At 38.4% G+C, this 15,511-nt stretch overlaps 2 protein-coding genes and 1 non-coding gene across 3 annotated transcripts; 2 read left to right on the forward strand and 1 right to left on the reverse strand.

Annotated features, from left to right (window-relative positions):
- Window positions 1–3,072: 3,072 nt before the first annotated feature.
- Window positions 3,073–6,161, forward strand: LOC145598021 (putative GPI-anchored protein At4g28100). Its single transcript, XM_081654307.1, has 2 exons — window positions 3,073–3,867; window positions 5,615–6,161. The coding sequence occupies exons 1-2, from the start codon at window positions 3,202–3,204 to the stop codon at window positions 5,960–5,962; spliced, it is 1,014 nt and encodes a 337-aa protein (XP_081510433.1). The 5' UTR covers window positions 3,073–3,201; the 3' UTR covers window positions 5,963–6,161.
- A 3,311-nt stretch (window positions 6,162–9,472) lies between these two features.
- LOC145596909 (uncharacterized) lies at window positions 9,473–9,880 on the reverse strand. Its single transcript, XM_081653101.1, has one exon. The coding sequence runs from the start codon at window positions 9,878–9,880 to the stop codon at window positions 9,473–9,475; it is 408 nt and encodes a 135-aa protein (XP_081509227.1).
- Window positions 9,881–12,279: 2,399 nt separating this feature from the next.
- LOC145599886 (small nucleolar RNA R71) lies at window positions 12,280–12,385 on the forward strand. Its single transcript, XR_014104139.1, has one exon. It is a non-coding gene; the product is annotated as a small nucleolar RNA R71 (small nucleolar RNA).
- The last annotated feature ends 3,126 nt before the right edge of the window (window positions 12,386–15,511 follow it).

A 15,511-nucleotide genomic window follows, 5' to 3' on the forward strand; every position in this document is an offset into this window, starting at 1 on the left:
TTTTTTTTTTTGAATAAATTAATTTGGTCAAATTATTATACTGTGTATATTTTTTCCTCCTAATAAAAAAAAATTTTAATTAATACAATACAAAACGGTTGTTAAGATGACCGTTCTATATCATCTATAATAATTAATTATTTTTTAAGGATATTTTAGAGTAAAAAATAGAGAACGGTTAACTATGCTAACCGTTCTATATGTATTTACATACAGGACGCCTCTTATATAAATACGTTCTATATTCTTCTGGAGAACGCCTATCTTTGATAACCGTTCTATATTTCGCGATCTCTAATCTAGTTTTTGGTGTAGTGGGGGGATTGCTCCTCCACTCCTCAACATACCTTTCAGCCAAATATTCTGCTGAAATCATTGCATTCACCCTAGTTCTCATACACTTATGCTCTAACCTCACTTCCCTGATTTGCCAAGCACAACTGTTATAAATTCTTCTGGCAGACACCTTGAACTCACACCTCTTCACTTCATCACCACAGTTGCATTGTGGCAAGCAACTTCTCTTTGAATTCCAAACACAGTTGCATCTTTTTCTACAAAATATGGTGATCCTTTTCCCACCATTATGCAGGTAATAAAACTCATACCTGTTTTCAACAGCATGGGTTCTTAGTGCCCTTCTGAGCACATTGCTGTTGCTAAAACACTGCCTTTCTAGCAGAACCACTGGCTTCTTAAAGTCAGTGTCCTCCCTAAACGATGGACATGACTCTTCTTCCTCATCTGACCCATGTGCACTCCTTAATTCATCTGACTTACTTCCCTCAACCTGCAGCTCTAGATTTTTACACCTAATGTCTTGTCCAAGCTGCAGTTCCTTTTGCTCTCTCACCTGAATTTCTTTCTTGGAACTTTCCCCAGATGCCACAATCTGTAAAGACTTCTGAACCTCACCTAACAAGCTCTTTCTTGTATGGACATGCCACTTGTCTTCTCCCTCATCACTACTTTCCAACTCCTCTTCCCCTGCCTTCCAATCAATATCTAACTCACTTTGCTCTGAAGATGATGACCCACATTCTGACCCAGAATCTGCCTCTTTGAACAACCTTTTTGTACACTTTTTCCTCAACTGCCTCTTCTCTTCAACCTTCCCTGCTTCACTTGCCTCAGCAGCTACTCCCTTGCCCTTCTCTATAACAGCTACTTCCTTCTCCTTATCACCACTCTCACTATCCCCCTTCCCACAATCCTTAAGTAACCTAGGGCTTCTCCTACACACAGGTTGAATTGCTTTCCTAGGTTGTAGTTTAGATCTAGGATGAGAAACTAAAGGAAGCTTGTTGTCAGCTGTAACTGCCTTACTCTCACCTGTATGTGGCTTAAATTCAGCAGGCTTTATCTTCCTAGGGCTCCTCCTAGTTACTTGGGCTTTCACTTTTGTTGGGATGTTTGTAGATGCTGCCTTAGCTTGTACATTACTGAGGTTTCTTTTTTGAGATGGTAAGGGCTGAGATTGGTGTGAATGAGAAGGCTGGGATCCATTATCATTTGGATTTGGGTCACTTGGATAAGAATTGGGTGGGTGGGATCCAGATGCAGTTGGGTTGGAAGGAGATGGGTTTGACACACTAACACTAGTGGGGTGATACCTGTCCCACTCTTGTAACCCCACAGTTTGAAATAACTCCACATGCCCTTCACTATGCTTAGACTCTAAAAAGGCCCTAACATCATCATCATTATCAATCCTCCTCTTCCCATTTACCCAAGTCTTTCCTGCCTCCTTATACCACAAACTGTATATGTGAGGAACCTCCCAACCTATGTCTCTAAACCCCTCACTACATAGGTACCTCAAGTAGCTAACACTCCTCACAAAACTCACTGGAACATTATTCTTCCAATAAACAAACCCACCTTCATACACCAAATATGGCGTCCCCCTTCTATGCTTTTCAACAAATCCTCCAAATAACCTAAGCTTAATGTCAATTGTTTCCTCAACATCCATATTTATCTACAAATAAAGCAAGTAAAAATTCAATTATAAAACCAACCATTACACAGCACAAACTGACAATTGTCAACAGTAACAGCATAAAACACACATGCACACCCAAATATGCTTATTTAATCGCACAATTAGTGAATTTTTAAAGTTAAGCGCAATAATCTAGGGTTTAGTAACAAATCAATTTTGTCTAAATTACCCACATTAACAGCACTAAATTCCAAATTCACCACCATTGCAGCTTTGTTGGACCACTAAAAGTACAAAAACGAGTTCTTACCTGTCAATTGCAGTCACAAGATTCTCCAAGCTTCCACTTCAGCAATGAAGATGACGAAGCTTCCAGTTGGACCTCCTCCTTCAATAAGCTGCTTCCACGCAATCTTACCCTAGATCTGAGGATAAGTTAGACAGAGAAAGAAATTGACCAAGTGAAAGAGAGAGAAAGAAGAATCGAAAAAAATAAGGGAAATTTTTTTTTTCAAATATGGTCAATTATGGAGGTTGAGAAAAATTAATGGGGGAAGAGAGAGAATGGGAGGAAGGAGTTACGGGGAGAGAGAGGGAGTTAGATAGAGTTAGTTAAGTCAGTGGGACCCACTTAACGATTCTGTCTTAAGTCAGTGGGACCCACTTAACGATTCTTTGACAGAATCTGTTAAGTGGTAGTTATTATGAAAGTTTGTGTGTTTGAGTGGTAGTATAATAAAATAAAATTTTTGATGGGTAGCAAATGTGAAACATGCTGCTTTCAGTGGTAGTAAATGTGAAATTTTCCTTTAAATTATTAGTTTTCAAAATTATGAGAACTAAACACCACGAGAATTTCATAAAGGATCCACTTAATTAGAGGTACCCAACAATTTAGTAAGACTTAAATTTAAAAATTTACATGACCGACCTCACCAAATCCGATCCAAACACCTTAATTGACTCCTTTAGACTTAATGCCTAGATTGTTGTTCATCTCTAGACTCTCTAGTAAAGTAAAAAGATAAATTCACCTCCACTGCTCCTAACAGCCAAAACCCAACCAAACTTTTAGGCACTTTATTTAACCATCAACCTTTTTTTCCCAGCAATACTCATTACATTACTTCAAGTATCCCACTAACATCCCACTTTTGTTCCTCCTCCAATTCCATTACACCTTCACTTTCTTCTTCTTCATTCCCATTTCCCACAAACATCACCACCAAAACTTCTCACTCACCCTCCTTAAAGAAATGTCCCACCACCATCTTCCACCATTCCCCATTTTCTTCTCTCTCCTTTTCTCTCTCCTGCCCCAACTGCCCGCCCTACCCGTCCTCCCCAACCCTGACCCTGCTTCCATCCAACAACAACAAACCTTCCTCCCTAACCCCTCACCTCCGGCCACTATCCCCTCCTTCCCCGAACAATCTGCCGTTGCCGGTTGCCCGCTTTCACTCAACGATGAGATCTTTCCCGCCGTTAAGGCATCATGTAATGACGGGCATTTGCGCCGGGGAAAATGCTGCCCCGTCCTCGCCGCCTGGCTTTACTCCGCTTACACCAATACAACTCTTGGAAAAGGAGCGGGGAGTGGCGAGGCGACGTCCGCATACGATTTGCCAATGCTACCTGATGACTCGGAAACTTGTGTTGATGGACTTGAGAAAGTGATGAAAGATAGAGGGGTGAATTTGGTTAGGATTAATGAGACTTGTGATGTTGTGTATTGTTATTGTGGTATTAGACTTCATCAATTGAGCTGTCCTCAAGCTTTTCATGTTTCTGAAGATGGGAGATTAGCTGGTGATAAAAGAGTTATGAAATTGGAGAAGGATTGCTTGAGCTCTCACAAGTCTAAGAATAATGACCATTCTACCCTTGCTACCTGTTCTAAATGCTTGCATTCGTTGTACTCGGTATTCTCTTTAACCCGCATTCTCATTTTGATTTATTGCATCATTTTAATTAGTTTCTTTTTTGGGTTTATACTTGCTAATTGTATGAAATTATTTAAAATTACGGAAATGTCAAATTATAATGTTTTGTTGACTTCAATAGGTAATGATTTTGCCAATAAAAACAGTTTTCAAGAAATTACAAAATTGTAGAAAGGTAAAAAATTATAGTGGAAGAGAAAAATGTGAGACATGAAAATATGATTTGACAGTGCTCTTTTCGTCCTTCAAAACAAATGTAGCCCAAGTTTGTTAAACAAATGGGGTATGAGTTAATTGTGATTCTAGAGTTCGAAATTTTACTTTGATCTTGCACCATTAGAATTTGGGGAAGTTGATTATTGAAAATATCTTTTCAATTTGTCCTGGTTCTTTTGGTTTTTCTGTTGGATCAACGGTTTGATGGATAAGGCTGAAGGTGACTCATGAGATGTATAGGGATAGAGATTAATATGCTTGTTCTGGGTTTATTTGATGCTGCATTATTAGTTCAAATTACGCTGGATTACAGGGTTACTAAAGATGATCACTTTTCTTTATGTTCCTGAATTAGTGTGCTTGCCTGCTTGGATATGTAATTATGCAATCGTGGAATGCTTATCTATGTCTCTCGTTTGTGTTCAATCCTGCATATTATCGATGATCTGTTTTTGATTTGGAATGTGATACTAAAATGTTTCTTGCGTGCTATGGTATGTTCATAATACGAAGGCTACTAAATGCTATTGTGGGCTAGTTATTCATAATTAATTTATTGTGAAAACATCTTATAACTAACACTTGTGGAATTATAATATAGTGACAGTTACTTGTCAAATGATGATGTGAAACCAAAGACGTGAATCTCAAACCAAGGAAGATATATAATGAAATGTTCTAGTCCCTAGTATTCTGTAAATTGATCACTAGTAAATTGGAATACTACTCGACTTCAGAGTTGATTGGAAATGGCTTCCTGATCACTAGTGTAACCCTGCGTGCGTAGTACGTCTAGCTCGCTCTTACATTCTTAGGTTGCATTGGGCAGGAGCCTCTTCGGAGGTGTATTGTCTTAATGATTATGCTGATATTGATGTTAATGTCGTAGCATTTTATTCTAGATAATACGAAGTAAATTTGAGGTTATATTTGTTTTTGGGCTCTCCTTTTCTTGGTTGTTGAAGTTTCTATTAAGTTTTCACGTGAAACTCTTGCTAGTCTGCTAGTCAGGCATTTATGATATTTAAATTATGATGTGAAGAATGCTATGCTTCCCCTTCAAGATTACGTGACAAGAGAATGAACTTATTTATTATGATTTCATACACTTGTTACATATTTAATATAATCCTTCTTGTTTGAATTTGCTCTATATTTATTTTCTTACTAAAATATTTTATTCATTTAATATATATACATATTCTTTTATATAGTTTAGCCTTACTTTATGAGGACTCTCACTTTTGTGATTGGTACTTTTTTACAGCAATGACTAATCATGATCTAATTGTCCCTAATAAGTTTTGATTAAAATCAGGCAAAGCGCCTTAATCAGTCTTTGATGATCCTTTTGACCGTTTCTGACCACGAGGCCTTTGAGGCTTTGCCTTGTGTGGATAGATTTATCTTGTTATTTTAATCTAGAATGAAGTTTAAGGCTCATAATAACATCATGATGTTGATTATTTCAATTAAGATGTATGCTTATTTTGCCTTCTTTTACATACAGCTTAAAAAAGGCAACAAAGCAAGTGGAAATGGAACAAAACTAGACACAAGGACAAGTAAGATGCGCAGCAGAGACTGCGAACTAATGGGGTTGACATGGCTTCTCCACAAAGACAGAGACACATACATGTCTACGGTTACTTCAGTCATGCGAGCCCTAATGCTGAATGTTGAAGGTGCTGATCCGCAATCATGTAGTATTAGCAGCAATGGCTTGCCCCTCGCTGTTGATTCTGCCGAAATTGATGGCCAGTCTTCATCTGTATCCCTTCAATTCCCCCTCCATCTCTGCGTATTCATGTTCTTCTTGCTAATCATGAGCTCGAGTGTACTATCATATTTAATCTAGCTATTCTCTTTTTAATCCCAATTTTTTGTTCGTTATTGGTTGTTGTTAGTGTTGACAACTTTGTTTAGTGAAATGTGATATTATCTTAGGCTTAATTTCTTCTTAATCTTATTAACATTTACAAGTAACTTTGTGATGTTAAAACATAAAAGGTATCCTATATTACGGAAGAGTCAAGTACTTCAATTAGTGTGTTTAACGTTTAGTGAAACATATGGACCTCGAATAACATGGTGTTGGCCAATGGAGTTGACATCGACAACACTCACTCGTGAACTGTATCTTGCTACAATTTGCGACATCTAGATATGCTCTGCTGATGTGGTGCGTAAGTAAATGACACGTGGCAGCTGCAAGGCCTGCAACTGATTGTGAATTTGTGATAATGTTTTTTGGGTAAAAAACAAGTATTATTACTGTGAAGAACAAGAACTTGAACTCAGTTACAGAAAATGATAGGAAGCCAAACACTATTGCTACAACAGAGCTAATAGCTCGGTTTAATGGGTTATGTTTGGCATCATTCCTTTTTTTTTTTTTTTCTTTTTTAAAAAAAAAAATTTTTAAATTTTTTTTTTATTATTAGTATTATTTTTTTTAATTTATTTTTTTAGTGCAGAGGTGCAAAACAAACAAAAAAACAAACCATGTTTGGCATCATTCTTCGAGATAGAGTTAATACTTAATAAGGTGTATAGTTAAGTTTTTTTTTTTTTTTTTTTTTTTTTTTTTTGAAAACTGTATAGTTAATTATTAGTATTTTATGTCTTGGTAGAATTAGCATATTATTGTAGTTTTTTTTTTTTTTAATTTTTAATTTTTTAATTTTTTTTTTACAAAGAGAACTCAAAAAAAACTTAAAAAGTAAAATAATGTAAAATTCTACGCCTAGCAGCACCAGCAAGAGAATGAGCCTCAGCAACCAAAGTCCTAGAAACCTTCCGAATATGACATGTCGAGAAAGAGGAAATAGCATCCCTGATTTCTTGAACTATCCACATCACCGAAATGTCAACACTATCCACATTCGGGAGCAATTGAGGAATAGCCATGCAGTCTGTGAGCAGGTGAATACTCGAGAAACCCCGATGCCGAGCATGCCTAAGACCAAAAAGACAAGCCTGCAGCTCGGAAAGAGCAGAACTAGCCATACAGGCCCGAGCTCCACCCCCAATGCAGTGGGAAGAGGAGGTATCCAAGAAACACCAACCCGTACCTTCATTATGATTCTGACGATCCCAGGCACCATCAAAGAGCATAGAAATGTTACAGAACTTGTTAGGATCACCTCGTAACACCTGTCTATCAAGGGAAACAGAAAACCCGGGGGAATACCACCAGAACAGCTATAAATCTCGCGAGCCTTGCCACTTATAGTACTCCATTCCCAAGCAAGAGCCAGGACCAAATGAGGAGAATAAACCGCCGATCGAAACCTAACCTGATTCCTAGTAAGCCAAATAGCCCAGCAAAACTCGAAAAAACGATCCAAAGCAAGCTAAAGCTTAGCCTTGGCAAATCTAGAAATAATGCCAGGAAACCAGGCGGGAAAAGGAAGAGAAGTATCAGGTGTAGGGAACGAATTCCAGTCCATGGAATTCCTCAAGCTACTAGAAAAGGGACAATCCCGAAATAAATGTCCCACAGACTCTAAACATACATGACAAAACACACATGTGGGATCAAGTGGAATACCCGTAAGAGTCTGAACATCTGCTATCGGAAGAGCATTATGCAAGACCTTTCAAGCGAACAATTTCCACTTTGGGAGAATAGACAAACCCCATAAACGTTTCCACCATGAAGAATCAGTAGATGTATTCTGAACAGGAAGGTGCTTAGACAGGAGAACTGTATAAGCAAATTTGGTAGAGAAATTTCCATCCCTAGTATATTTCCAGTACACAAAATCATCAATCTTCTGCATTGGCCGTTCCAGACCGAGAATCGCCGAAGCAATGGAAGCAGGAAAAAGATGCCTAATCAAAGACGTATTGCCAGTACCAGAGTCAGGAAGAAGTAAATCAGAAACCAGTAAAGGACGATCTTCCTCAGGATTACAATCCTTAAATTCAACCACACTGTTAGGAACCCAACAATCCTGTAAAATACTAACATTAACTCCCTGGCCTACCTTCCAAGCCAGACCCTGATATAAGGCTAAGCCTCCCTCCACCAAACCACGACAACCCCAAGAAGGGTGAGGACAAGTAATCAAAACTTTTGAAGAAAGTAAGGTAGGATATACTTAGCTTTAAGGACCCGTGAAGCTAACAGTTGAGGATGGGATTGCAGGCGCCAAGCTTAAGCTTGCTTAGCCAGCAAGGCAAGATTAAAGGATCAAAGATGGCGAATACCCAATCCCCCTAAGCCTTTAGGGAGATGAAACGCCGAAGAAGGAACCAAGGATAAACCCCTAGAATCCTTATTAGACTTGCACCAAAATCGAGATAGAAAAGAATCTATCCGATCACAAATAGTTGTAGGAACTTTGAAAATAGAAAGAACGTGGTTGAAGGAAGCAACCAGAATAGAGTTGATAATTACCAACTTTGCAGCCGCAGATAACTGGAGAGACGCCAAAGAAGAAAGCCAACGAACCACTTTGTGAACCAAAAAACTGAAAATCTCTACACTTCGCACGACCCAAATCCACAGGAAGACCCAGTTACTCTCCAAGAGAAGGCCTTGGATTCATTCTGAGACTAGCAAACAAATAGTCTCGATAATCATTAGGAGTGTTTGAACTGAATCAGAAAAACGATTTTTGTAAATTAATTATCTGACCTGACACCGAACAAAACTCATTCTTCACCGCTAGGATCTGATCACAAGCTGCAGTAGATACCCTAAATAATAGCAATGCATCATCTGCAAAGAACAAGTGAGAAATAGAGGGCGCTCTCCTGGAAACTCGTAAACCCTGGAACAAGCCTTTCTTCTCATCACGCCTAAGCATTAAAGAGAAGACTTCCATGCATAAAACAGGTAAGGAGACAAAGGATCCCCTTGACAAAGATCGCATCTAGGGAGAAAAGGCTGAGAAGGAGAACCATTAACCAGAAGTTGATAGGGGACGGTTGATTGGAATTTTTTATATTATTGTAGTTGTTATTCTGTTTGTTGGTAGAACTAGTTTATGTAACTAAAATATTAGGTGTTTTAATTGATACTAGTTATTGGCCTGAGTAATGCCTCAAATCATTAAAGATTCATAAGTTTGATGAAATTTTTTGTAGAAGACTAATGTTCAACTATGTTAATACGAAAATGAATCATAATAATAATATTTTTTTTAAAAAAAACCTTGCAATTATTATTAAATGCAAAATAATAATGATTAATTTTGTACAAGTTAGATTACAGAATATTGTGCAATTACTAAGGAGTTATATTTAGGGAAATTTAAATAGTGAGGTCATATAAATAATTTTTCAAGTAAACTAAACATTAATACAAGGAGGTTACACCTATGAAACTTTTTTTTTTTACAGGAAATGCAGGCTTTTATTAAGCAGAAAGGAGGCTAATATTAGCCATTACAAGCTCCAAAACAGTAGCAGGAGCATCCTCCATCCAAACCATAAGCTCCCCAAAGCTATTACATAAAGAAGCTAGACTATGGGCAACCCGATTTCCATCCCTCTTAACAAAAGAAAAAGAACAAGATAAACACAAACTAGAAAGCTTTAAAATATCATGAACAATCGACCCAAAATTAGACGAATAAACATCAGACTTCACCAAGCAGTAGAAAAGTTTAAGGCAATCAGTTTCAAGACACAGATTGTTGAAGTCGGAATCGAGAATGATGCTCAAAGCGTGCCTCACATCCATGGCCTTCGCAACATCTACTTCATAAGCACCCCTCACTTTTAAGCACGAAGAGACCACCTTTTCACCAAGATGACCCCTCATCACCGCCCCAAACCCACACACTTATCACTGATGATAGCCGCATTAGAGTTGACTTTAATTATCCCAGCAATTGGAGCAGACCACTGATCAGGGTGTTTCAGAATAGGGCCATCAGTGCTACTCGCCTCCACCACCTGCACATACTCTCCCGCTAACCCCACGGCTTTTTGAAGGAGCTCACCAACATCTTTTTTCTTACCTTCATAAACCCAAGCATTTCTTCTAAGCCATAAACCCCATGTTATACTCCAAAAAATGCTCCACCACTGCTGATCTTTATGCTTACTTCTCATTCATGCACACCAACTCTAAAGGTATTTCCTTCATACTTGTCAACTTCCAGACGCAATGGAGAAAGACGACAAACCATTTTTGCTTCATTACAGAGAACCAGTAAAAGATGAGTGTCCTCGGTCTTTTCCCCGCACAAAGCACATATATTATCAATGTTCATTCCTCTGCGTTGCAGGTTTGCTCTTGTAGCAACTCCATTCTGAAAGGAATGGTGTCCTTCGAACAAGTGTATTATTCTGATAGCGGGTTTAGAATTATCAGAAAGCTAATATATTCAGTAAGGTCAAGTGATCAGAATGCCTGGGTGGAGGCCGCTTCCGATCAATAATATTAATATAATTAATATTACAGCTTAATCTTGACTGAACCCTTCGGGTCACACCCAAGCAAAATATACGAACCAACTCGACGAATTAATTCGGAAGAAATTAATTCGTCGCCCGAGTGTTAAATATTTAGACGTCGGTAATTCGAGCTTGGAGCGTCGAAACCGATCGTCGGAAGTCGAGTCAAAATAATAAAAGACGAGACGCGCAAAAATAATAATAAATCGACCATATTCCCAAAATACCCCTAGCATCGGAGTGCCCCGAGCATCCGAATGCTAGGGGCAAAAATGTCCTAGCAAAGGTGGCTAGCAAGCACCAAGCCGAGCCTAGCATGGCTGGCTAGGTGCGTGCTAGCGCACCATGCTAGCAGCCACGGCCAACAGCAGCTAGCAGCCACAGCACGTGGTGCGTGCAGCAGCTAGCTGCCGCGGCTCAATTAAATTAAAATTGCAAACTAATAATAAATCTACAAGTCGCATTACCATGTGAAATGGGTTGGTGAGGACCACATGGAGAGTAGGGGACCATACTTGTTCCCCACTCAATATTCTCCTTGTGCCACATGTCCTTACCCACTTGCTCCCATATTCCTCAAGCTTCCCCATAGTGACCGGCCCCACGGCCCAGCCACGAGCCCAGCCCGCGCCCAGCCCCGCACCAAGATGTGGGCTGCTGCTGTGCGCGCAAGCCACGCACTTGGTGCGGGCTTGCTGCTGTGCGTGGCTGCTAGTGTGTGCACAACTAGCACGCGTAGCTTGCGGCAGCTAGCTGCTTCACGCACCACGTGCACGCGGCTGCTAGCTTCTGCTGTGCGTGGTTGCTATCACGGTGCGCTAGCACGCACCTAGCTATCCATGCTAGGCTCGGCTTGGTGCGCTTGCTAGCCACCTATGCTAGGACATTTTTGCCCCTAGCATTCGGATGCTCGGGGCACTCCGATGCCAGGGGTATTTTGGGAATATGGTCGATTTATTATTATTTTGCACGTCTCGTCTTTTTATTATTTTTTACTCGACTTCCGACGATCAGTTTCGACGCTCCAAGCTCGAATTACTAACGTCTAAATATTTAACACTCGGGCGACGAATTAATTTCTTCCGAATTAATTTGTCGAGTTGGTTCGTATATTTTGCTTGGGTGTGACACAAAGGGTTCAATCAAGATTAAGCTGTAATATTAATTATATTAATATTACTGATCAGAAGCGGCCTCCACCCAGGCATTCCGATCACTTGACCTTGCTGAATATATTAGCTTTCTAATAATTCTGAACCCGCTATCAGAATAATACACTTGTTCGAAGGACACTATTCCTTTCATTTAAAAGGTCAGTTGCGAATAAGTATTATATATATTAAAATTTTCCTGTTGCAGATAGGTATTTTTACTATTTCAGTTCAAGTATTTGCAGCGTTCATTACTTCGTCAGTTACTAATGACATAGTATTTGTAACTAACTTTATTTTGGCCAGTTGTAATTAGTGTTTTAGTAACTAACACGTAACGTCAGTTGCTTATAGGCTCCTGCTAATAGAGATTTTTCAACTAGTGTTACCAAGGTTTAGATGGTCCACCGAATACAATGAAGATTTCTTGCTTGAAGAATCTCTCTCCCCATCTTGCCCATCTCTATGATAGGTCTCCACATCCTCAATAATGTCCACAACTTCTTCTTCGGTCTTGTTCATGATAGGACCACCGGCCCCTTCATCAAGGCATGACTTGCCTTGGGGACTCAAACCACCATAGAAGATTTGGATCACTTGGTATGTTAGAATTCCGTGGTGAGGACACTCTCTTTGATACTCCTTAAATCTTTCCCATGCTTCATAGAGACTTTCATTTGGCTTTTGCTTGAACCCTTGAATTAAAGCCCTTGCCTCTGCCGTCTTCTTTTGAGGGTAGAAACAGGACAAGAAAGCTTTTGTGACATCATCCCATGTTCTCAAGGAATTGGGCTTCACCTCTTTGTCTAGCCATTCCAAAGATCTTCCTATGATAGAGAAGGGGAACAACTTGAGGCGGATAAACTCTTGAGAAACTCCATTGACTTTGATAGTGTTGCAATATTTTTCAAACTCCTTAAGATAGTTCAATGGGCTCTCATTCTTAGCCCCACTATATTGTCTCCTCTCAATTAAGGTGATCATGGCCGGCCGAATTTCAAAGTCGTTTTCCGGTGTTGTAGGTGGATCTATGCCGTTTTCAAACCTATATGCACCGGGCACTCCTAGCTCCTTCAAGGCAACTCTCGGATTTTCTCCCATGACTTTTTCTTGTTCAATCTCTTCTTCGCTTGAAGAACTATAATCCAATGACTTGTTAGCTACTCTCCTCCTTGAGAGAGTTCTCTCAATCTCCGGATCAAAGGGAACATTGAACGATCTCGAGATCTATGCATACAAAACTCAAAGAAAATATTAGTAGCACGGCTACAAGTGTAGCCTAAAGAGTAAAATCTTTTTGTATTTTGCAAATAAAGTGGAATAGACTCAACAACAATATACACTAAAGACACCAGTCCCCGGCAACGGCGCCATTTTGACGGGCGCGGAAACGGTAGGTCGTTGGGCTACCTCCCCACCCAATCAAACAATATTTATAACTCAACAAACCCCTATGGAAGTATAGTAGTAAGTCGAGGTCGAACCCAAGGGAATGGAAATTGAATGTCTATTGTCTAATGTTAAGCTACTCCGAAGTCAAGTGCAGGGTTTATGGTAAGAACTAGAGCTAAAGCTAATCAAGCAATGAACTTGTATAAAATCAATATAAACGACACTAGGGGAATGGATCCACATGTAATTGCAATAGAGAAGGGTAATTTGGGAGGTCAAACCAACTAAGTCAAGTGATATGAGGGAAGATCAAACATGTATCCAAAAGAGCATACCAAGTTATTTCTCCTAAAGGTCTAACTAGCGCCAACTACGCTAAACACTAACTAGGAAACGTCACAAGATACCTCAATCGAGAAATTGTAAGTCACTAATCAATGGTCCGTATCATAGCAAGCTTACAATGCAATCTAGTGCACCAATTAAAGATGGTCAAGCTTCAATCAATTACACACATGCAAATGAATCATCAACCAAGTTTAATCACATCATCATCCCTAGCTAGTAAACTACTCACTAGCCATAGAAATTAAGATCAAAACTACACTAATCATCAATTTCATCATCAACATATTAGTAATCAAAAGATCAAATCAACAATCAATCAAACTTCTATCAAACTTCAATCAAACATCAAACAAACTTCAATCAATCAACAATAATATGAAAAACAAATGAAATCAACTAAAAACAAACTTATATTGAAATCAAAGATGAAGGATCCTTACAAACTTGATCAAAAGATCAATTACAATGGAGAATTCTTGAACAATCAACCAAAAACCATGAGTTTCTCTCTCTTCAATTCTTGAGTTTCTCTCTCTAAAATTCTTATCAAAAACTAAGATCTAATTTGCTTAATGAATACTTAGCCAAAAATAGAAGGAAATAACTTGACTTAGCCTCTTGACTTGGAGCTTTTTGCACAAGCATAAGGCATGAAAAGCGATGAAAAACCATGGAAAGGAAGCTCGGGAATTCTTGGACAATCAATCACAACCTACAAATAAAAGAGAAAAAGCAAATAAAAGGGAGAAACAACAAGTAAACTAGAAAATGCACAAAATAGAGAAACTAACTATGAACAGCATAAAATGAAGAAATTAAGAGTAAAAGTAAAGAAAATTAAAGAAAAGAGTTATAAAATGAAATGAAATTCATCCAAAAAGAGATCAAATGAGTGCCATAAATGTCACTCATCAAATACCCTCACAATCGATGATTAAACCTATCTTTAATCCAATGCCTGTCATTCATCTCCCCTAAATCTGTAAAACCTAATCAAAATTGGCCCAAGCCAAATTCAAACCCTAAAATCCACATATATCATTCCCCACTTTTAGTAGTTAGGAAAAACACTTTTTCTCTCTCAATTTTCTCCCATAGAAATGTGGTTTCAATGTTATTGTTGTAGGCGAAAAACTGATACACAAGCAATGTGTTTCTTCTCATTTCCTTTTCTCTATTCATTAGAAATTTTATTCATGCGACATAATTTGTGGCGCAAGAGTCAATTTGTTGAAGTGTAAGGATATATGAGAATAAGATTTAAGAACTTAGTGGTCAATTATATAAGTTCTCTAGTCTATTAAGGTCAAACCATGACCCGTATATATAGGTGTAGGACTCTAATGAAGGTTAGTGTTTAAGTGATGCCACTTTAGGGCCCAGGAGCAATAAAGAAAGTTGCGCTCAGGTGTTGTGTGCAACTCAAGCAAGGAGTCGCGCGCAATACTCATGTGTGTCCGACTTGCCTTATAAAAAAACGTAGCTTAGTAAAATTTCCATAACTTTTGATTATGAACTCGGAATGAGACAAATAAATAATATTGGATTCTCTAGTGTCTACTTTTCAAATCAATTGGAGTTAGTTCAAAAGCTTTTGTGGATTTTAAGATACAACTGATTTAGTTAAAGGGTGTTAGTTTTGGGCCCAATTTTATCGTTATTTTGTTATAAGTCAGAATTGGGCTTATAATATAGTTAGAAAGCTTTTTGAAAGGGTTATCCACTAATGTAGGCCTTGCACAGATTTTATGATGTTTGGTTAATTTCTTGGATCGATTTTCAATAATGTTATATCCATTAGATATAAGCACTGGATTTGACGTGTTTTGGTCCATTATTAATCAAGATTAATTATGTACAAGCATACTTTAGTCCTAGTCAATAAGTGGATTAAAGTCTCAAACTTACTTTATATGGCATTCGAAATTTATTAACACTTCAACTTTGATCTAGCTTGAAAAACAGGTTTTTATATCATCATTGCACTTCATTTATGGTGCTTAGAAGAATAAGTTATAGGTTCTTTTTCTATATTTTCTTTCTTAATTTTCTTCTATTTTTCTTAGTTTTCATTGAATTTCCATTTTAATAATTCAGTTTTT

This window comes from Chenopodium album, chromosome 20 (genome assembly GCF_948465745.1).
Source record: "Chenopodium album chromosome 20, dcCheAlbu1.1, whole genome shotgun sequence".
Lineage (NCBI taxonomy): Eukaryota > Viridiplantae > Streptophyta > Magnoliopsida > Caryophyllales > Amaranthaceae > Chenopodium > Chenopodium album.

Coding starts and splice junctions, on each gene's coding strand:
- LOC145598021 (XM_081654307.1), top strand. CDS start 3,202: ATGTCCCACCACCATCTTCCACCATTCCCCATTTTCTTCTCTCTCCTT. Junction 3,868..5,614: donor GCTTGCATTCGTTGTACTCG/GTATTCTCTTTA, acceptor TTTTACATACAG/CTTAAAAAAGGCAACAAAGC.
- LOC145596909 (XM_081653101.1), bottom strand. CDS start 9,880: ATGAGGGGTCATCTTGGTGAAAAGGTGGTCTCTTCGTGCTTAAAAGTG.